Below are 22,920 nucleotides of genomic sequence, written 5' to 3'. Positions count from 1 at the left end.
TTTCAAGAAGTTGCGATTTTGTACTCCTAACTAATTAAAATACAAAACAGCCCCCTATGTATTAGATCTTTGGCAGTTTTAGCCCCCTAAATCAATTTTGACTTGGTCAACGCTGACGTGACACTTCAAAGCCGCCACATTTGCATTGTTTTAATTAAAATTAAATAAAAAAAAGCCAAATTAAATAAATGAAAAAAAAAAACAACAAATAATTAAAAAAAATAAAAAAGAAAGAAAAAAAAGGAAGGAAACTGTGTTCCAAAATCTGATTTTAACTCTTCTTCCTCTCATCTCTCTCTAAAACACTGATTCAAGAACATGCTTCATTGACAAAAACATGAAAAAAGTGGAAAAAGGATGAGTAGCTCAATGCAAGCACGATAATGAAATAATGTTCTATTGAACGAAACGAAAGTTTCGTTTTTATCAAAAGAAAAATGAGCATCTCACATGCACTTTGACATATATAAAGGGCACAAAACAAGGCATCTATATTAGTTGCATGTTGCTTATACATAACTTGAATAAGAATTACACCTCTATTGTTCCCTAACAATCCAATAGCCTGATATATTTATGATATAAATTCTTTTTTTCCTCCATTATTCTGCCGTTTCTTATCTGTATATTTATTATAAACTGCTCAATTATTTGTTAATTTGTAGTTATAAATGCAATATTATCAGTGTTAGCATGAATAATGCAAGAATATCTGAATAATCTTTAATAGTATGAATATCTATTCTTGAATCAATTCTTAAATCAGTTAAAAAGTGTTTTAAAACTCCTCATCCGAGACACAATAACTCCTACATGTTACCTCGAATGCATGAATAAGAACTCCATGTATTATCAATTTGATGATCTCCCAAAAAAATCAGAACAATCACATACTGTTTACATTATTAAAAGTATAATGATAGTTTCTATTTATATTTCCTCATCAACTCTGTTCCTGAATGCTACAACTAGTTTACTATTGTTTGAAAAATTAGAATGCCACTTTACTTCCTTGTGTTTCTGGTTACAATTCGAATACGAGAGAGATTCAATCGGAGCAAATCCATGGTGGTGATAAAGCTTCAAAATTTTGGAACAAAGGGTTTTTGAGAGAGAGAATCAGTGTTTTAGAGAGAGATGAGAGGAAGAAGAGGGAGAATCAGATTTTAGAACAAGATTTCCTTCTTTTCTTTTTCTTTTTTTTTTTTAATTATTTGTTGTTGTTTTTTTCATTTATTTAATTCTTTAATTTATATGTGGATTTTTTATTTATTTTTAATTAAAACAATGCACACGTGGCGGCTTTGAAGTGTCACGTCAGCGTTGATCGAGTCAAAATTGGTTTAGGGGGCCAAAACTGCCAAAGATCCAATACATAGGGGGCTGTTTTGTATTTTAATTAGTTAGAGGGGGCAAAATCGCAACTTTTTAAAACATAGGGTGCCAAAAGTGCAATTAAGCCTTTTATTTTTTTTATAAAAGGTTAAAAAAAATTTAAAAAATTGAGGATTAATTCAAATTCTGCGTTTTTACGCAATATTGAAATAAGACTTCAACTCTTTACCATTTTACATATTGAAGGACCAAAGAACAAGAGAAAAATGAAATGGAAAATGGACCCAAAATACAGTTTGGCCTATTAAAGGATTTCTTTGACCTTCATGCATTAAAGGACGACTTCGACCTTAATATATTTAAGACTTTTGGGTCATTGAGGGATTAATATCCCCGAAATAATGTGAAACATTTAAACCATTGAAATATATAAAGATGAAGGTTTTGGAATTTAAAAATTTGAAGAAAGATGTTAAGGGTTGAGATTTGAAATTTGAGAAAATATGAGAGGATAAAAATGAATATGATTAGCCATAAGTTCCCGGTCATCGAGTCATATAAAATAAGTGGGTTCATCACGGTTTAAAAGTTGTGGTGCATCACTCCATTATGAGTCTTAATTTAAGTTCCCTTTAAAAACTTTTGAAAAGGAATGCAAATCACCAATAATAAAGGAAAACATATAAGAATGGGAACAAGGAAAAGGGTAATAAAAAAATGCAAGGGGTTTGCCAATAATTGGGTGCATAGATGACTGGATGGAGTCAATGGCGTGGCGTGGCGTGGCGTGGCGTTTGGGGCTTCTAAGAAAAACATGAAGAAGCAAATAAAGAATTAGAATTATGAATGTGAATTAAATGATAAATAGATAAATTTCTAGATAAAAAAAAATAAAAAAAAACATCAATCTTTTTTATTTTAAGCGTCTTTTGTTTGATTGAGCAATTAATTTTGAGGCATTGACTGCATTATTTAATTTTATTTTAAACTTCTTAAGTGCAAAATATAGGTTGGTATTTCTCTAAATATTTAGAACTTATTCTATTTTTTTTAAAGGAGTTAGAATTTTATTCATACACACTGCTAATGAAAAGAAACAACAATCGATCATAATCATTGAATCATTATTTAATCACGTTTGATTTTAATCATAATTGATTTTTTTTTTATAGGGAAAACATGCTTATAACATTTCATTAATAATAAGAGTTTCAATACAATCGGGTATATCAAAATAAACTGCGGGACTAGCTAAGGACGTGGCCTCTCTTGCAAGAGTATGAGCAACCGCGTTGACTTGTCGAGTAACAAACTCCACCTTAGAGTTAGAAAAGAAATTGTTGAACAACAAACGACAGAAGGAAATAATGCAACCAAATTCAATGATAGCGTAAAAAAATTATTTCAAAAGTATAAAAATAAAACAATTAAACAAATTTTTTTACAAGACAATTAAACTCATTTATTTATATATTTTTTTAGGAGTCATTTATCAATATTAAATTGCATGAAACCAAGTTGTCTGAATAAAAGAAGGAAAGGGGGGAAGCAAATGGAACATGACATGAAACAAACGGAAGGAACAAAGTGAATGAAGCAAAGTAAAGGACGGCAAGACAACAATAAAACGTTGTTAACTAATTTCAGCGTGTTTTCTAATAATAATAAAAAAACACATTATAGTTTGCCGTTGAAACCGCGAAATTCCCTCTTCTCTCTCTTCCTCGTTAATCTCTCTCTCTATTCTTTCTTTTGTCTTTCTTCCTTTTCTTTTCTTTCCTTTTTCCTTCTTCTTCTTCTTTCCCTCTATTCTTCTCTTCACCGACCCTTTTATTTCTCTATCAATTGGGTCGGGCAATGAACTAGACTCTCATCCATCATCTCTTCAATTTTCCTTTCTTTTCTTTCTCTTTTTGTAGCTTTTGATTGAAGCTACGTTTATAAAATAATGGATCGTGTTAGCGGGTTGATTCTTATTGTTTTCTTGTTGTTTGTTGATGCTTCCAATGCTAATTTGGTTTTCCCTGTTCAACGTAAATTCAATGGACCTCATCGGAGTTTAGATGCTATCAAAGCTCATGATGATAGGAGACGTGGTAGATTTCTTGCTGCTATTGATGTTCCTCTTGGTGGCAATGGTCTTCCTTCTTCAACTGGGTTTGTTCCTTTTTCTTTATTTTATTGTTTACTAGTTTTCAATTCCAATTTGAGTTAATCATTGTTTTAATCCTGATGAATTTGTATGACTTGGATAATAATCTCATTATTGGTATTAATGAAATTTTAAAATGATTACAAAAATTTCAAACTTTCAACCACATTAGTTTTTTGAATTAGTGAATATAATTCTTGTAATTTTTTGTGAGGCGGAGGGACCGGAGGGACTAATGTATTCAATAATTTTAAATTTTGAGGATCGTATTGGAATTTTATTAGTTTTAGGGACCAGATTGTCCGGTCCCTATAATTTAAAGGATTAAATTGGTGATTCATTATCCAATGGGTGTGGCTCAGTTGGTTAACCTGCAGCGAGCTTTTTGAGGGACGACCAAAGTTTGATCCTCGCAAACTTTAAGTTATGGCCTAAGCACCAAAGAGAGATTAGTCCTATAACCGGTCTAAAGTATCAAAGCTTGTGGGGGATACACTGTGGAGCCACCGGGGTGCAAAAGACTCTAATTAGGGTGGTTTCCTGCCCAAAAAAATAAAATGAAATTGACGATTCGTTTGGTTAAATTCTTTTATGTCTGTTTCTGCTGCAAATTATCTAGTATGATAACAAAGATAAATTTATCATTTATCAGCATTTTCATGTGGATGCTTAATCAATGTTGTTGGTTTCATTCGAGTAGGTTGTATTATACCAAAGTAGGGCTTGGCTCTCCTGCTAAGGAGTTCTATGTACAAGTTGACACAGGAAGTGACATTCTTTGGGTGAATTGTGCAGGCTGCACAGCATGTCCCAAGAAGAGTGGTCTTGGTGTATGTATCTAAACTAAACTTTTTTAATATTCATGCTTTCTGGTTGAAATATAAGAATATTGAGAGTTGCTGCTTTAATTATCATGTTGCAGATGGATTTAACCCTCTATGACCCTAACGGCTCGAAAACTTCAAATGCGGTTCCTTGTGGTGACGGTTTCTGCACCGACACATATTCTGGTCCAATTTCTGGATGCAAGCAAGACATGTCCTGTCCATATAGCATAACTTATGGAGATGGAAGTACAACCTCCGGATCCTTTGTGAATGATTCTCTTACGTTCGACGAAGTTAGTGGTAATCTCCATACCAAACCAGACAATAGCAGTGTGATTTTTGGGTGAGTGTGATTTCTATTGCTTACATCACACACAGATGCACGTAGATACTAGATAGATTACTCAGTGAATATTGAACATTTGAAACCATCTTCGTTTCCTAACCTTAGTTTTATCGTTTCTTTTTCTTCATACCCCCTTAGTTTTATATGTCTTTCTGAACATTCACTTGATGACAGGTGCGGTGCTAAACAATCTGGGTCATTGAGTTCGAATTCTGACGAAGCCCTTGATGGAATAATTGGTTTTGGACAAGCAAATTCTTCTGTGCTTTCACAGCTTGCTGCTTCTGGAAAGGTGAAAAGAATATTTTCACACTGCCTTGATAGTCACCATGGAGGAGGAATATTTTCCATAGGGCAAGTCATGGAGCCAAAATTTAATACTACTCCATTGGTACCAAGAATGTATGTGCAGAATCTTAGCTTTTTAGTCCCATGCCATGTTATCTGTAGCCAGGGTATTCAATCTGTTCCGTTGTTTGATGATAGTAATTTGTTTCAGGGCACACTACAATGTGATTTTGAAGGACATGGACGTTGACGGGGAACCTATTCTGCTCCCTTTAGATTTATTTGATTCTGGAAGTGGAAGAGGAACAATAATAGATAGTGGTACAACCTTGGCTTATCTTCCGCTTTCGATTTACAATCAGTTACTACCAAAGGTAAGTGTCACTTCAGAGTTAAGTGAATCAATTTTTTCCACCTGAATGTTCATGAATGATTGTTCATTGTGATAGGTTTTGGGTCGGCAACCTGGATTGAAATTAATGATTGTTGAGGACCAATTTACTTGTTTTCATTATTCTGACAAGTACGATACTTAACTTTGTAACTTTATTTTACTTCGTGTAGAAAATACATTTTGCAGTCCTATTTTGTTTTGAAATAAGTATCATGTATCAATATTAATTTGTCGCAAACGTTTTTCTTTTCCGATGTCATTATTGTTAAATTGACTACATCTACTGTGTAATGTGCAGGCTTGATGAAGGATTTCCAGTTGTTAAGTTTCACTTTGAGGGGCTTTCTCTGACAGTTCATCCGCATGACTACCTGTTCCTGTATAAAGTGAGTATGAACTTGATCGCATAATTTGCATTTGTACCTAGCTTCTGATTTTGAGAAACTTTGTGGATGCTAATAATTATTCAAACGGCAATTAAATTTATTTTTATATGCAAGTTATACTCATAATTTCAAACCGCTGCATGAATTCATATACCGAACATGAGAATTTATCTGGATAGTTGGTTATTCCACTGGATAGTTTTACAATGAGATTTTTTTTATATAATGCTTCTTGATATTCTTTTTCTCTTCATTGTACTCCAGGAAGATATTTATTGTATCGGCTGGCAGAAAAGTAGTACACAGACTAAGGAGGGAAGAGACCTGATTCTTATCGGAGGTAAAGTTTGAAATTTCAATTGCAACTATAATTTATTCTCACCTCTAGGATAAATTTAGTATAAGGCATGATTTGTTCATTTTGACCCTCTTAACTGTTTCTGATGTATTTTATGTTAAGTTGAGAACCTCCACATAGTTGTGTTTGTACCCTATACATAAGATGTTGAATAAATATAACACATGACTTAACTAGTGCTAGTTTTAAATTTATAATTCTATCTAATCATTTTGGAATGACTATATCATTTATTAACATCAATATATTTCCAATTGCAGATTTGGTGCTGTCAAACAAACTAGTTGTATATGATCTTGAAAATATGGTCATTGGATGGACGAATTTCAATTGTGAGTTCCCTGCTTATTTATTTACTTACTAAAATGTTACATATGCAAGGTTGTTTCAATTTCCAATCATATCACCTATGGCTGTTTCTGTTGTTACTCCTCATTAGGAATGATGTTTAATCTTTCTTTAGCCCATCTTTGTTCCTGTTTTTTTTATTTTTTTTATTTTTTTTTATTTTTTTATGTATTTATCCCTCCACAGTCCACAATTCATTTGCATAAATGTTTGAGATTCATAAATTAGAGAAAGAAAGGGCAACCAACTTAAGAGAGTTTGGCCAAAATAGAAGTGAAATGTCTATTTAGTTCCTAAATTGCAAGGGCCGGACAATTTGATCCCTGAAATCAACTAAATTTCAAAATGATTCTCGAAATTGAAAATCTTCGATCACATTAGCCTCTTCACAACAATTCTAAAACTAAATTAGGACTTATGCGACATAAGATTTATAATGTCTTCAATTATTTTGTTATTTTAGTGATAAAATTCGCTACAATTTTTAGGGCTAAAATGGTGATTCACTATAAAATTAGGCTTAATTTGTTTCAATTTATTTCACTTATGACTCTTGTATTATTGGCTTTTAGGCTTAAATGTGCTTATACTGATGTGTGGCATTTTCTTCTTGATTCTTTAGGCTCTTCCAGCATTAAAGTGAAGGATGAAAAGAGTGGATCTGTATATACAGTGGGAGCACATGATCTTTCTTCAGCTTCCACAGTGTTAATTGGAAGAATATTGACATTCTTTTTGTTGCTTATTGCCATGTTAAGCACTTAAATGAATAATTTATATGAGAGGTGGCATTTATTTCATTTTGTTGTAACATAATTCTTTGAATGTTGTGCTTTGTGCATATATTTTTAACCATTTCTCATATAGAGTGAAATATAACTGAGAAAGGGGTGAGCAAAACTTCAAAGCTATTTTTAGCTACTTTTTGTTTGGTTTCATTTTTAATGCAATGTCATTAGAAAAAAAAGTACAAATGGACAACTATGGATTTTAAGATTTATAGCAATTATAAATGGATAATTAAGATCAAGACCAGGAGATTCAAGACAGAACTTACCAAGGATATTATGCAGAATGGATAGTTAAGATAGACCAGGATAATTCTTGAAAATGAACAAGTCATTCATTCAATTGAAGATTTCTGCTTAAGCCAGGAAACTTTAGGTAGGCAACAACATGCTACTAAATGAAAATAATTCCTTCAATTGATTGCAGACGTTTGAATAAACAACTTATTCAGTAAGGGCTTAGCATATAGAGTTTATATACATAAGCTATTTCTACGATCTAAGAGAAAATAAAAAACAAACTCCCCCGTACTCTAAAACAACTTATGAACTTCGCCATTTGGTGGAGCTTGTAAAAATAAGCTGAAAACTGTTTGCACACAATGACAATATATAAGCTATTCACATACATCCAAGTTTATGAATTATGATTGCAGAATAACAATTTTCAGCTTTCAGTCCTAAACACAGTCATAAAAGCTTCTCAATTTATACACAGTTAGAAAATACATTTCATTATAACTTTGAAAAACAACTTTATGATTATATGCTGATAATTACACATTACGCAGATAGATATATTCATGAATAAAGAGATGTAAAATGCAGATCACAATAAGGCAGGCATGCTTTTTACAAAGTTATCCTCAGAGCTTGTACCACAAAATATATAACTGCCAGGAGCAGTGCAATCTGGAGTACATCTTGTTGAAAGCCGTCGTCCCTCTGGAAGAACTGAATAAAATCACAAACCAACAATTAACTCATGAAAAGAATAATACAATCATGGACAATTTTCTATGATTATCGTTATTACAAAGCATTCATACCATCATGTAATAATGGTAAAAAAATGTAAAGAAATAAACTAGAAGATTGGATCTATTTGAGTTTATCTACTAGCATAAGCCCTTGCGAGACTACTTGAGAGAGCTTATGAAAACAGCTTATGGCATGCCCGTAAGTTGTTTTCAGCTTATTTTCAATAAGCTATCCGGGACAGTTTATGAAAACAACCTATAGGTTATACGAAAACAATTTGACTTTATTTTATATTTTGTTATAGAAATAGTTTATACATAAACACTTATGTGATATGCGCTTCTGTTTATCTCTCGCACATCTACTCTTACTGTGTGGTATCAGGTCTCTGGGTGGTTGGGTTGGGTGTATGTGTCTCCCCTAGGCCTAGCCCAACAGTTTCTGAGTTTCCGAGGCTTAGGTTCGGGGAAGAGAGTTAGATTAGGGTTGCTTTTAGTTTGGCATGCTGTTATTTGGACCAATTGGAATTCCCGGAATGATATAATCTTCAGTGGAACCCGTCCTGTGCTGGAATCGTTAAGATTTTGTGGTGGAGTCGAGCCTGAGGCTGTCTGCGGGGCGGGGGCGGGGGTGGGTTCTTTGCCTCCCTTCATCCGTCCTCCCCTGGAGATGTCTCTCTGTATCTTCTTCCCTGCAAGTGTTATTGCTTTGTCCTTCCGGGTGTTTTCTCTTTTTGGTGTTTCTGGGTAGCTCTGTGTCCTTTGTTGGGGCATGAGTTGGCCCTCAGGTGTTTTTTGATTACTGTTTTGGCGGCACTTTTGGTGTATTCTGATACTTTATCGTATATATTATATATTTTTACCATTCAAAAAAAAAAAGATAAGCGCTTCTACTATGAGTGCTCAATTAGGTTGTTTATCCAAAAAGTAAGCAAAATACCTTAAGAAGACAAAAGATAAGATGATGAAGCCACAAGTTTAAGATTCTTCTAGATAAGAGAACTCACCTTGGTTGGATCACCAGAAGGATCTGGATAAATATCAGAGTTCTCTTCTTTCTTGGTTGAAAAACTAGCACTCAAATTCTTGGCACTATCAGCCAAATCTTTCACAGATTCAACCGTAGCAAACAGAACACGCGATGACCAGAAAAATGCCTGAGCACTAGCAGGTGAAGATGATAAGTCCCATAATTCTTCATGCTTAATGACTTGTCCACTAATTTGGTTAAGAGTAAATTTGGAAGTAACTCTAAGTATGAGACCCCCTCCTACACCAGCTAGAATAGATTTAGGCTTCCCTCTAATTGTCCACTTGATACTTAAAACACTTGTTGACAGCATTGTCATTTCCTGCACAGTCTGTTAACCAAACAAAACAGATTTCATAAGAATCCTACCTTCCTTTTCGTCAAATTTATTTTTTAATATTAATAAGTGAAATATAATAGAATGATAAAATAAAACATGGAATATTTCAATTAAAATCCACTCAAATATAGTGAATTTTGTTGAAACATGTTAAATAACGTCTACACTTCTCAAACAGTTACCTCAAATGGAAGTTTTTAAAGGAATCGATGGAATATCTGAGAAGGAAATGAGTTTTGAAATCAAAGACATGAAATTGATCGGTGGCAAAAGATAGACACTAGTAAGTACACATATATTAATGCCGTCAATCGCGAATCACAAATAGCAATTTAGCAAATTGTTCAAATTCCATATGCTATAGCGCTATAGCACCGCTATTTAAAATCACTGAGACGATGTATTTCTATCCCATCAAATTAAAAATGAAAAACTTAAGCACTTAAAGTTTTAACATTTTGCTATCATCTACTCAAGTATTGATCAAAAGACTAATCATAAGAGGAAATCACATAATCCCTATTGCTTCATAGACTAATCATAATTTAAACTCACCACAGATGGGTTTTCAAGTGCAGTGATTGCCCATAGAGGTCTCTTATACTTTTCACGACCACTAAAACTCCTGATAGGATCCTGCAAACAATAAAAAAAAAAACATCATAAACATGCATAACATAAAAAGATTCAAAGTCCAAAGGAAAACCACTAAAGAGAAATTATAAATACCTTGTAAGTGACAGAAACAGCATAGGTTCCAAGTGCTCGATTCCCACTCCTTAGCTCAAATATATCACGAGCAAGTTGTCTTGCAGTGGATTCTACGGAGGGACTACTGTTGCACTCAAACTCATTGCATAGCTCACCAAAGTCCATACTATCAACCATTTTATCAGCAGCATCTGAATATGAATTTTCAGTTGTGGTATCAGATGATAGTTCAGTCCTATCAGCATCATTGGCAACTGCAAGCAAAACACATACCACCTAACATATATCAATCTTCAACTGCACAATATACTAAAAACTTTCTATGTATCAGTGTGCATGTTTAAGAGAGAGAGAATGAAACTATATATGTTACCTCGCAATGAAGAAGAGTGGTGGTGGTGGTGGTGACGAAAGGAGAAGGGTGTGCATGTGCGTACTACTATGTTGCGGTGGAGTGTGGCGGAGGAGGAAAGAGAAGAAGTGGCGGCGAGAGAACAAGGACAAGAAAGTGCGGGTGTCAGATTCATGTCTCCCCATTCCGTGGAGGATAGTGTGTTGTTTGGGATTACAATTACAAACTAGATACGTAGACAAACAACAGCCTCTTCTTTTTCTTATTTTTTATTTTTTTTCTTCCGATAAGGTGGGCCCCTCTCTTGCAAAATATATCATTTATTTAATTTTAATATTTAAGTAGGTGCTGCGAAACTCATCTCATACACTATTTCATCTTAACAAATTATTATTTCAATCTTTTATCATATAAGTTGTATATACGGGATCAATATCTTGCCTTTATGATGTTTGTTATTGTGTTCTAAAAATGTACGATTCATGTTGATCCTTGATTTAACATAATAAGATGCATGACAGAACACCAGATACATGGCAGCTTCATAACCAGCTCTCACCATCCATTGTGCAACATGGGCATAATAAAGTGCAAGATAACAACACAGTTTGGAAGAAATCGAACGAAACGTGGTTAAAGTGCAATATGGATGTCGCATTCCATGACTGTAACCAACTTACATATTTTGCGTGTTGTGTTAGAAATTCTCATGGGCAATTTACTCAGGCTCAAACGAAATGGCAGCAGACAAGTATGACAGTTTTGGAGGGGAGGCAGTAGCCTTACTTGATGTCGTTCACTTAGCTGATATGAACAGATGAGACCAGGTTGTCTTCGAGTCCGACTCAATTACTCTAGTGCAAGCTCTATCGTCTTCGGGCCATGGTGATTCAGAATTTTATGCTATTGTTTATAGTATTATTTATCAGTTATCTTTACATTTCAACTTCATAGTGAAGTTTGTTAGGAGACAACCAAACATGGTTGTTCATACTTTAGCTAGGGCGGTCTGTTCTTGGGCTAGTCACCGTATTTTTTATTCTTATCCTTCTTGTATTGAATATTTGTTGATTACTGATAATAGTTAACTTACTTTGATAAAAAAACATAATAAGAGAATGAATGTTAGAGAAAGTGTTTAAAAGAAAATGTTGATAGCACCACTCTTATACTCTTATGTGCTTATGTAAAATTGACACATAATATGATCCCCACATTTTCAATGAGTTTTTATAAAGATCGCAAAATTATTCATGAAACAATTACATCTTACTTTCCTGACATGAACAGAACGGTAAAGTTGACAAGAAAAAAATTTAGAACCTTTTTTCGAACTAGTTGTTAAAATCATGCATAATTTTAGTACTATATCTCATTGATGAGGGAAATTTTATTAGCTCGTTGATATGTGCTAAATCGAAACCCATGTCTAAGAGCAAAATTTCTCCTTATGAAGTTTTGAAGAAAATATAACCAACATGTCTTATTTTTAAACTTGAGGTTGTCTGTCCTATGTTCAGGTTCTGGACACCAAGAGAGTTAAACCCACCAGTAGAGCCTATGAACATGCACTCATTGATATTGCCATAAATAACTAAGCATGTAGGTTTTATGACCTAAATGATGAATGGATCATATACGATACCGATTTCCATGAAATTAAATTCCCTTTTAAATTAAGAAATAATGGGAGCGCAAGTGGGGACACTACCTCTAATCACACTCCAGTAATCAGAAATAGTGATGAAAACATTGAGCAAGATGTTATAGAACATCAAAGAGGTAAAAGATCAAGAGGTCCTAAGAGTATGGACATGATTATATAATTTATACATTGTAAGGGGATCCATCCAGCCTTCAAGAAACTTTCCTCCTAGTTACAAGTCAATCGGTTGTAAATGAATTTTGAAAAAGAAACTAAAATTTGATGGTTCGATTGATGAATACAAGGTTCGCCTTGTAGTCAAATGTTTTAGACAAAGAGAAAACATATATTTCTTCGACACTTATTCACCAATCACTAGTATCACATCTATAAAGGTACTAATTTCTTTAGTTGTTATTCATAGCTCAATCAATGATACAACTTCTCTTGCAGTTCATTTTTTTTACAATGTTTTAAAATGAATGTTTTTAAATTGTTTACTTGCATAATAAGAAATGCAATAAGCATTAGAAAGAGAATACAACAATTTTACCAAATTATATTTATCCACTATTGGTGTATTTTACACTATCACAAATATTAAGTGGGGTGGAATGATATTTTACCAAATTATATTTATCCTCTATTGGTGTATTTTACACTATCACAAATATAAAGTGGGGTAGAAAGATCTTCACAAGCTGATAATGGAACCACATGTTACTTGGAGCATCATGAGATTGGAGCATCAAGCAACTTGAACAAATACCCTTATGTTCTTTTATTGTCTAGCTTATCTTCACACCAATCTGCATCTGAGAAAACTATTTGTCTCATATCATTTTGTCTTACTTTAGTTGAGAACAATACACCATATTCCGGTGTTCCTTTGATGTATCTCACGACTCTTTTAGATACAAATGAGTGTGAGCTTCTAGGTTCACTCATGAATCTACTAATCACACCTTCCGCAAACACAATATCATGCCTACTGTTACATAAATACCTCGAAAAGCCTACCACTTGTTTGAACAAAGTGGAATCGACAGATTCTTCATTGTCATTTCCGTCAAGCTTTAAACTTACTTCATTTGGAGTAGAAGTTTGATTGCAATCAACCACATCGAACATTTTCAATACATATAATCCATGTTTAGTTTGATTGATCATTACTCCATTGCAGGTTTCGACAAATTACATTCCAAGAAAGTAAGTGAGTTCTCTTAGGTTAGTCGTCTCAAATTCATTCATCAATCTATGCTAGATTATTGCAGGTGACAATTAGATCATCCACATATATGCAAATCAATAGAAGTTTCAATCCTTTCACATTTTTACATACACACCATACTCAACTGCACACTTGACAAAATTATGTTGGACTATAAAATTGTCTATTCTCTGATTCCAAGCTCTTAGAGCTTGTTTAAGTCTAAACAAGGTATAACACAACATAAACGCCATGTCCTCCTTACCTTTAATTTCGAAACCTTGAGGTCGTGTTACATAAACTAGTTCTTCAAGTGGATCATTTACAAATGTGGAATTTACGTCTAAATGGTACAAATGCCAATTTATTCCACAAGCCACTCCTACATTCAATCTCATAGTTTCAAGCCTAGTCACAAGTTTTCTAAAAAAAAAGCCTAGTCACAAGTGTATAGACTTTTGAATAATCAAGACCTACCTTTGAAATCTCTCCATTTAGATTTAACTTTAACTTGAACATCCGTTTTATATCCGATAATGTTATGTTGACACTGAAGTAAATAAAATAGTCACGGGGTGAAAGAAAATGTTGGGTGGGGTGGTCACGTGTTACATTTGTCTGTGTGGTAGAAGAGGTGTGTACCAGTTATGATGATCAATGTATCACCACTCTTTTACATCTATAGCGCTCTTGTTCATTTACAACTTTAACTTCAACACCCATTTTACAATCGTATCGTAATATAAGCCACAAAAGGCACTTATTTTTACGATTTTTAGGTGGAAGGAAAATCAATTTAATTGTAAACGTGCCAACAAAAGTTATAATAGACGTATAATTAATTCTTAAGTACCTTTAATTTTGATTGGGTATTGGTATTTGGTGGGAAATTTTTTATTAAAAATATAAATTTATTTTAATAAAAGTTAATATAAAAATATTAATCCAAAAAATAAATTAATATAAAAATATGACATTAAATTGAATGATTAGATGATTGATACGTAACCAAACAAACTCCAAAGTACCAGAGTCTTCATCTAAACATATATCTATGCACAAAGTTGATAAGTGATTAACCTTGTTATCTATCTTTCAAATTTAAGATTCACAATACGGAACTCCTTGTTCCGCATGGAAGCTTGGTAGTGTGATAGACCCAATTAGAATGTTTGAGCCGCTGGTCTTACAAGAGCGTAGAATGAATATTTTGATTCCTATTTTACATAAATAAAATTAGAAACTATATTTTGTTGACTAGAATGAAGAGTAACTTAGCAACGTAAAAGGTATGATGTAAATTATTCAGACCGTTTCTCTTTAGGCCCCTTAATATTTCTAAAACCCGTTAGTACACATCCGGTGGTTACCTACAGGTTGTACGTTTTTTCTTGTCAAACATACGTCCGGGAGATAACTCCGAAAGTAAATATACATCCGATAGATAATTACTAGATGTGTATTTAAGGGACCTTAGAAATATTTGGGGGGTCTAAAGAGAAGCGTTCAATTAATCCCTCATCTACTTTTTCAACTTCAAGCCCGTTTTGAGTTGGATCACATCAAGCCCATTAACTATTTGGATAATAAATCAAAGGTTATTGCTCTTCTCCTATCTATTTTTGCTCATTCCGTCAGAATAGTAGGTGGGTTAACTCTGTATTTATAGTGGTGTATTCTTCGGTGTGAGTTAACTGGTGTGGACGGGAATGGGCAAGAGAAGAGCAATGCCCCGAATCAAAAGGTAGGTCATCAAGTCCCTATTGGCGTTTACAACTTGATTAATAATTTTATTTATTTCAGAAAGAAAGAAAAAATGCAAGTTGCATTTCGTATCACCATGGCCGACGTCCAATTTAAGATAAACAATGAAAAATAGTATGAAGTCAAAATTAGAAATCTTGAGTATCTATTCTCATAAAAAAAAAAAAAAAAACTAAAGAATAAGACATCGTTGTTTTTTTTGTTACAATGAGCAATCCTTGTTTGCATGTGAGATTGTACTTTAGTAAAAAAAACGACAAGTCGTAATTGTATTTGCAACTTCCCCAACCACGTAAATTCAACATTTTTGCACTATTTGGGTAAATTTACACTATTACGGTAAAACCCCCTAGTTTTGTTGGTATTACCTATAACTTTGGTATATCCGTCGTTATTTCGTTTTTTTAGCATTTTCAGTTTTGTTTTCTTAGCCAAATCCGTGAAGTATTTTCTTCTTATTCCATATTTCATTTTCATCTATGCTTCACAAGAGTTTTTTTTATAAAACCGTTGTGTTCTTCTCAGACTGAGGCATTCCATTTTCACTTTTGCTTTTGGAGTTGCTGCTAACAACCACCCACTCTCCTCTATCACCTGTAAGATATCTCTATTTGCTTCTTTTTTATGTGCTACTATATAAGATAAAATTAGAAGTAATAGATTCCTTATGGGGCTGTAATAATTTGTTAGAATTAAGTGCTTTCTTAACCAATCATGTGTCTACAAACAAGTTTAATTAATTACTATTTAGTTTTTTGTTGTCATTATTAATGCTGCTTAGTTTATTATTATTATGGTACTAAAATAGAAGAATTAGAATTTGGATATGGGGATAAGGTTTTTGGTGTTTCAGAAACTTAAGCCTGTGAGTGAAAGAAAAAAAAAACATGTGAAATTCTGAATTGATGGATAATTGTTCATCTTTGGAATTTGGACTGATTAATGATGTACCACAACATAGCAAATTAAGCACTAGTACCATACCTGGTTAGTTGGTAATCATGTTGTTTTATCTTAACCACTCATTTTAGAAGAAAAAAAGGGCACTCTTGAGTGACAATTAGTGACTTTCTGGTCAAGGGTGTTGAATTCAAAATTTCTCCTTAATTTAACCTCAATTGAAGTTTATTACACATTCGAGTTTAATACCAATATAAATAAGAAGAATGTTAAATAGTTCTCAGAGCATTGTTTACGCAAGCAAAATAAGTAACTTTTTTTTATAAAAAGAAGTGTAATGATTACTTAATCAAAAGTCTTCAAAATTAGAGGGTTAAACACAAAATAATACAAAAGCCGATAAATTGTTTAATAAAAAACAATTTTATAAATTGTTTAATAATAAATTGTTTAATAAAAAACAATTTTATATTCTCAACATTGGTGATTGGTCTTTTTCAATCTCAAAGTTAGTCATTATAAAAAATTCAAAACTGTTTTATAAAATAAATTAAAGGAACTTCAATTATTATTGGAGACAAATATGTTAATTTTTAAAAATATATTTTTGGACGGGAATTTTTTAAATTATGTCAATAATGAGTAATGTAATAATGCAAGATTACTAATATATTCCTCAATAATAGGTGGACTTAGACATTTGGTATGTTGAAACTTGAAAGTGTGTCTTTGTTTTATTGCTAAATTCTTAAAAAAAAAAAAAAAAAATTGACATTTCTCATTTCACATTAGAATAAAAAAGCTGTTATATTAAAAAAATATTATTTTTTGCAATAAAAAAAAAAAAAAAAGAAGGCCCAGATTAAAACTTTCTAGTATTCCATTATTCTATTTCCACGAAGGAAACAAAATCCTGGTCCCGGTGTTGGGCAGTCCCCCACCCACTAGAACAACCATGCTGATTGTACAACCACATATCATTGGCCATGATGTAGTCAATTAAAATAAATAATAGCCAACCAAATACTTTGTCTTTCTTTGATTTTCTTAGCTAAGTGCTCTTAATTAATTAATATTACTATTGAGAAAAATCCAAACCAAATGTGTGTATTTCTTTGTCCAAGAGTTGCACACCTAAACCACATGTAAGCAAGTGTTAAAGTCATAGGAGCATGCAGTCAAATAACCTTAACATTAAGTTAAAATTAGAAGACTTATATATATTTGAACTTCACCAAATATGTTTTAAATCCATCTCAAAAGATAAGTTATCTAATTAGATCAGTTACTATTAGACAAAACGACTATCTAAATACGTGACTGCATGAAATTGTTTTCTGTAAAATGACGTAGTCCACTTCTGGGAAAATAGATTACATGAGATAAACCAAATTTTAGAAGTTCTACTGCTGTGACGACATCATTTTGTGATTGCAGTCAATTTTGTACCCCCACTTATGGATCTCAATTTCCTTTGGTTTTGACTAGGGAAAAGCTAGCAGGTGCATGTCCCTCTCCCATAAAAGATTAAAAATGTATTTTTCCTTTACTTTTCTTCATGCGTGTCAAAAACAAAAAAACAATTAAAAAAAATGGAAAGTTCTTCCCCTACTTTGCATCATGCTAAATAGGCACATTGACAACAACAATTTAAATGTCTATAGAGATCAATGCTTTTATATTCATCTCTCTTATGAGAAATTGTGTATTTAACACATTAAAACTTTAAAAAAAAGAAAACTTTTTCTACGTAAAATTAATAAATTTTTTTCTCTTTTGGATCTTTAACAAGTGTTCTAACAAATGTCATTAAGACACTTGTTAGCATAACCCTTAAGACTTAAGAAGTTGACATTTTCTTCCTAGAACTTATCATTATTTCCTTTTTTATCTTCTTAATAAACTTCCATTCTAACACATGCACACTCCATTTACATAATTTATTTATGGATCGTGCCTCGGGGCACTGGTTAAGGAGTCAAATGTCGTAAGTATTGCATTGAAATTTGTGCCGTCAACTTTTAAAAAATATAAAAAATGTTACTTTTATTTTAAAACTTCCTTTTTTTAGTTTCCTTAACCGTGGAGCACTGGTTAACATGACCCTTTATTTATGTGAAACGGTAACAAATATCCTTAGAGCTTTCTTTAAGCAATAAGAAATTATACATTTCCCTTCAAAAAAATAAATAAATAAATAAATTATCACTTTATGTATGTTTGACTTATATTTCCCAGATAAAGTAAGAATATTTATTGCATTGATGACACTTGTTAACATGTATTCCATTCTGTCTTATTTATAAGTAAATTTTGACTTTTTAGATTTATTGAATAAATGATGTATGTGGTGTATGATATATACCACATACATTATTTATTCAATGAATCTAAAAAATGAAAATTGACTTATAAATGAGACCGGAGGAAGTACATTTAGTTATCTATAAATGAGTCGTTCCTTGCTTTACTTCATCAATTGTACATTTGTACATCTTGACAACACATGAAATTTGCAGAGTGAAGAACAAAGCCAGAAATAATGAAAAAGTTACTAGTAGTAGTACCACTCTGCATGTTTTTGTTGGTTCTTTTTGTTGAAGCTGCCCCTCAAGGATCTCTCATCACACAACTCCCTGGTTTTTCTGGCAAATTCCTCTCCAACCATTACTCAGGGTATGTAACACATTATATTTTAATTTCATATATCATGAAGAAAATCTTAAATCAAATATATTTTAATTTTGATGGGATTAATTATTTTCAGATATATAAGTATTGAAGGAAATGCTGAGAGTGGGAAGAATCTGTTCTACTACTTTGTTAGTTCAGAAAGAAATCCAAGGAATGATCCAGTTGTTCTATGGCTGAATGGTGGGCCTGGTTGTTCAAGCTTTGATGGATTTGTTTATGAACATGGTATGCTAAATAATACTAACCTTAATATTTATTTATGTCACTCTCATTAAAAATTTTAATTCTTCAACTGCCCCCTGTATGGGCGGGGCACATATAATAGTTGTCACTAATTGACCTAATTACTACCCTTGTTGGATTCATAGTCCTATGCAACATTTGAATTTCAAACATGTTTTATCACTTTTAAGTTTTAATAACATGTCCTAATCATTTCTGATCTTGACATTAGCTTACATAAATGTTTTCTTTTTTCTTCAACATTGTTACCTTTACTAAAAGGATATAGATTTATGTAGACTTCTTTAAAAAACTTATTCAATCCCATTTGAACCATTTCTAGATTAGATCAATCAAGATTCAACCGAGTTAAACCCGTTAAAATGTGACCGTCTCATAAGAGAAAAACCAATTATAGTACTCAAACACCTGATTAATTGTGTTTGAATTGATTGAACCAATTTAATCCGAACTACCCCAATCAAAATATGATATAGAGATCATGCTGATTTGACCTCTTCTCCAGTTTTAAAAGACTGAAAAAGTGTCGGTTTTAACAATGCATTCCATACATTGAAAGGAAAATTTAATGTTGAGTCAATGACATAGTAGTACATAACACTTTATCGTTTTCTCGGTTCTTTCATCACGTTGAATAAATGTAGTTAATAATTAATTAATTTATTTATATATGTGACTGTGAAATATGAATGTATGCAGGGCCATTCAACTTTGAGGCTGCAAAATCAAAAGGGAACCTACCCACTTTGCATAACAATCCTTACAGCTGGTCGAAGGTTAAGAACACGTGACACCCTAAAGTCAATAATGCTTTATTTGCATCTAGTTACTAGTAGTAGTACATCGAAGAAGCTTTTCCTTTTGACCAAATATATTGAAATTGAGTTAAAAATGAATTCCAAATCCAAAAATATATTTAAGATACAAGTTTAAAAACTAAACATAAAACAATTTTTTTTAAACATGCATTTGAAGTACATTTAACGATACCTTCATATTTGGATCTGAATTTGTGTAGTCACATGCATCACCCATATCTCGTCTAATCAAATACAAAATCGGGCTGTTTAAATTTTAAGATTTGTATTTTATATTCACAAGTAAAAAGAACAATTTTATACCCACTCTAGCTTTTAAAATCACCCATATCTCGGAAAACCAAGATGCAAATCATTTAAATTTATTATCTATTATTGATTTCAGATTTCCAACATTATATATTTGGATTCACCAACTGGCGTTGGCTTCTCTTACTCAAATAACATAAGCAATTACATAACTGGGGACCTACAAACTGCTTCTGATACTCATGCTTTCCTCTTAAAGGTACTTCCAAGAAGAGAAACAATTGCCACTTCAAATAAGATTTAACATTTGATTTGAAAGGATAGAAATATGATCAAGTTAATTAATCTTCATTATTAGCTTTCTTGTCACAATTATACCTAAGACAAAAATACTTTTTTTTTTCTTTCTTGTCAGTGGTTTGAGCAATTTCCAGAATTCCAGACTAATCCATTTTATGTTTCTGGGGAGTCTTATGCTGGAATTTATGTACCCACTCTAGCTTTTGAAATTGCTAAAGGTAACGTTATTATTAGGATGTTTGATTTTATTTTTTTTTAAAAGGTAACGATATATAATTTTACATTGTACTAACATTTTTCTACAGCATTTCTTATATAAACCTTTGAATTTTCTTTGCATATAAAAATTATTAAGTCTTGAGAAAAAGTTATAAATTAAATAAGGGTTATTGATGTGAAATTAACTGTAGCATAAACTATTTGTGTAGGAATCCAGAGTCGTGCAAAGCCCGTGATCAATTTGAAGGTATATATAATATGAAACATACTGTAGCAAATACTAGTATGACTATTGTTTGGTATTTACTCCTTTAAACTATTTTGGCATTTACTAATTACTAATTAACCTGTCGTCAATTATGTTTGACTATTGTTTGGTGTGTACCCAGGGTTACATGGTGGGAAATGGTGTCACGGACCCGATATTTGACGGTGATGCTTATGCTTTTATACCATTTGTGCATGGGATGGGCCTTATATCCGACACTATGTATGAGGTGTGTTTAATAAATATTTTCCGTCCTAAAATATAAAGAAAAATCGGTCAATATAAGTTGATGTGTTTGGTCCAAATTTTGAACTAAATACGTTAACTTTTGTCTACGAAGTTTTGGTAAATCGCTAAATACAGCTACTTTCTTTGGTAAACAAAATACTATGACTTATGGTGTTTTAACAAAAATATTCCAACAATCAGGTTATTATTTGCTCATGTTTTGTTTTCTGTGATGATTATAAACAAATTATATTTTGCAGAACGTGCAAGCTACTTGCAAAGGACCCGATTACAATTCTAAATCTAATCCTGTGGGTGGTACATGCAATACGAACATGGATAAAGTTAGTAAGGTGAGATATTCATAGAGAACGAGATAGTATTATTATCATTACTATGAATAATATCAACAATATTAATATTGATTGTATCAGGCTGTTGAGGGGCTTAATGTGTACAATATATTAGAGCCATGCTACCATGATCCTGAAAGTGTAACAAATGGAAGCTCTAATTTGCCATTAAGTTTCCAAAAATTAGGGGCAACAGAGAGACCTCTCCAAGTGAGAAAGAGGATGTTTGGTAGAGCTTGGCCTTTTAGGGCACCAGTCAGAGATGGCCTTGTTACCTTATGGCCTCAATTAATGGCTGCCCAAAGGAGACATGTCCCTTGTGTTGTAAGTTTTTATGATATGAATTTAATTTGGGTCGTGTTAACCTGGCACTGATTAAGGAAACCAATAACAAATTTCGCAAAACGCAGAATGATGAAGTAGCAACCACATGGCTAAACAACGATGCAGTCAGGAAAGCCATTCATGTTGATAAGGTATGCAGGGAAAAAATTTAATTACACTAAGGGAAAAAATTAATATATTGAGGACTAATTAATTTATGATCAGGCAAGTGGTGCATGGCAATTATGCACTGATAGGATAAGTTTTCGACATGATGCTGGTGGCATGATTCCTTACCACAAGAATCTAACAAGATTGGGCTATCGAGCACTTATTTTCAGGTGTGAACATGCATCTTAATTAATTCTTGAATTTGATTAATAGTATTAGTATTTGGATCTTCAAAAATTAATATCATGCATTAATTTATGGCAGTGGTGATCATGATATGTGTGTACCATTTACTGGAAGTGAGGCTTGGACCAGATCTTTGGGATACAAGGTTGTGGATGAGTGGAGGTCATGGATCTCCAATGACCAAGTTGCTGGGTACATTAATTTCTCTCTCACTCTCACATATTTCAATACCTACCAAAAATAATTGCTTCATAAAGTTTTACAACTAGCATGTTTGGATGCACCTTCATTTGATGCAGGTACTTACAAGCATATGAGAACAACCTTACCTTCCTTACAGTAAAGGTAAGTCTTAAAATAAAAAACAAAACCAACGTACTAGTTAATCACATTATGTCATGTTTGGTGATTTTATTCAATTTCTTAAAATTAAATGCAATTCATTTTATATGTAATGGTGCAGGGATCTGGGCACACAGTACCGGAATATAAGCCACGGGAAGCACTTGATTTTTACAGTCGTTGGTTGGAAGGAAAATCAATTTAATTGTAAATCCACCAACCAAAATTATAATAATAAACATTTATATATGCACAAAGTTGCCAAGTGATTAACTTTGTGTCCCCCAACATGTTTTTACCTGCGATTCACCCTTTGTATTAACCATATGTAAGGGTTTATTAAATATATTTAGTGAATTTAATTGGTTTTA

General features: G+C 32.6%; 3 protein-coding genes across 4 annotated transcripts; 2 read left to right on the top strand and 1 right to left on the bottom strand.

The window, feature by feature from the left end:
• Positions 1 to 2,904: 2,904 nt before the first annotated feature.
• On the top strand, positions 2,905 to 7,355 carry LOC11439946 (aspartic proteinase 36). The gene is made up of 10 exons (XM_003624142.4): positions 2,905 to 3,492; positions 4,188 to 4,317; positions 4,410 to 4,657; positions 4,835 to 5,062; positions 5,160 to 5,322; positions 5,398 to 5,471; positions 5,641 to 5,728; positions 5,993 to 6,068; positions 6,347 to 6,418; positions 7,057 to 7,355. Exons 1-10 carry the CDS (start codon positions 3,284 to 3,286, stop codon positions 7,197 to 7,199), a joined length of 1,431 nt encoding a protein of 476 aa, XP_003624190.2. The 5' UTR covers positions 2,905 to 3,283; the 3' UTR covers positions 7,200 to 7,355.
• A 539-nt stretch (positions 7,356 to 7,894) lies between these two features.
• On the bottom strand, positions 7,895 to 10,851 carry LOC11436718 (uncharacterized). Its single transcript, XM_003624140.4, has 5 exons — positions 10,657 to 10,851; positions 10,302 to 10,537; positions 10,128 to 10,208; positions 9,210 to 9,563; positions 7,895 to 8,176 (listed from the first exon to the last, which is right to left on the bottom strand). The coding sequence occupies exons 1-5, from the start codon at positions 10,808 to 10,810 to the stop codon at positions 8,075 to 8,077; spliced, it is 927 nt and encodes a 308-aa protein (XP_003624188.1). The 5' UTR covers positions 10,811 to 10,851; the 3' UTR covers positions 7,895 to 8,074.
• A 4,829-nt stretch (positions 10,852 to 15,680) lies between these two features.
• LOC11437161 (serine carboxypeptidase-like 20) lies at positions 15,681 to 22,920 on the top strand. 2 transcript variants are annotated; one of them, NM_001423436.1, is made up of 16 exons: positions 15,681 to 15,850; positions 17,592 to 17,656; positions 18,674 to 18,830; positions 18,922 to 19,073; positions 19,791 to 19,867; positions 20,295 to 20,417; positions 20,574 to 20,676; positions 20,887 to 20,924; positions 21,067 to 21,174; positions 21,434 to 21,526; positions 21,608 to 21,850; positions 21,937 to 22,002; positions 22,076 to 22,191; positions 22,286 to 22,399; positions 22,507 to 22,552; positions 22,671 to 22,920. In NM_001423436.1, exons 3-16 carry the CDS (start codon positions 18,697 to 18,699, stop codon positions 22,752 to 22,754), a joined length of 1,497 nt encoding a protein of 498 aa, NP_001410365.1. In that variant the 5' UTR covers positions 15,681 to 15,850; positions 17,592 to 17,656; positions 18,674 to 18,696; the 3' UTR covers positions 22,755 to 22,920. The 2 variants fall into 2 exon arrangements, with proteins under 2 accessions (NP_001410365.1, NP_001410364.1); NM_001423435.1 differs by lacking the exon at positions 17,592 to 17,656 and having other exon boundaries at positions 15,757 to 15,850.

This window comes from Medicago truncatula, chromosome 7 (assembly GCF_003473485.1).
Source record: "Medicago truncatula cultivar Jemalong A17 chromosome 7, MtrunA17r5.0-ANR, whole genome shotgun sequence".
NCBI lineage: Eukaryota > Viridiplantae > Streptophyta > Magnoliopsida > Fabales > Fabaceae > Medicago > Medicago truncatula.
The sequence above is the reverse complement of the archived record's forward strand: the minus strand, read 5'-3'. Positions and strand labels throughout refer to the sequence as shown.

Excerpts from the sequence above, each read along its gene's own strand:
- LOC11439946 (XM_003624142.4), top strand. The coding sequence starts at position 3,284 with ATGGATCGTGTTAGCGGGTTGATTCTTATTGTTTTCTTGTTGTTTGTT. Across the intron at positions 5,472-5,640 it reads TGTTTTCATTATTCTGACAA|GCTTGATGAAGGATTTCCAG; the intron begins GTACGATACTTA and ends TGTAATGTGCAG. Across the intron at positions 5,729-5,992 it reads ACTACCTGTTCCTGTATAAA|GAAGATATTTATTGTATCGG; the intron begins GTGAGTATGAAC and ends ATTGTACTCCAG.
- LOC11436718 (XM_003624140.4), bottom strand. The coding sequence starts at position 10,810 with ATGAATCTGACACCCGCACTTTCTTGTCCTTGTTCTCTCGCCGCCACT. Across the intron at positions 10,538-10,656 it reads CCACTCTTCTTCATTGCGAG|TTGCCAATGATGCTGATAGG; the intron begins GTAACATATATA and ends TTTTGCTTGCAG. Across the intron at positions 10,209-10,301 it reads CTGTTTCTGTCACTTACAAG|GATCCTATCAGGAGTTTTAG; the intron begins GTATTTATAATT and ends TATTGTTTGCAG.
- LOC11437161 (NM_001423436.1), top strand. The coding sequence starts at position 18,697 with ATGAAAAAGTTACTAGTAGTAGTACCACTCTGCATGTTTTTGTTGGTT. Across the intron at positions 19,074-19,790 it reads TGGATTTGTTTATGAACATG|GGCCATTCAACTTTGAGGCT; the intron begins GTATGCTAAATA and ends GAATGTATGCAG. Across the intron at positions 21,527-21,607 it reads ACATGGATAAAGTTAGTAAG|GCTGTTGAGGGGCTTAATGT; the intron begins GTGAGATATTCA and ends TGATTGTATCAG.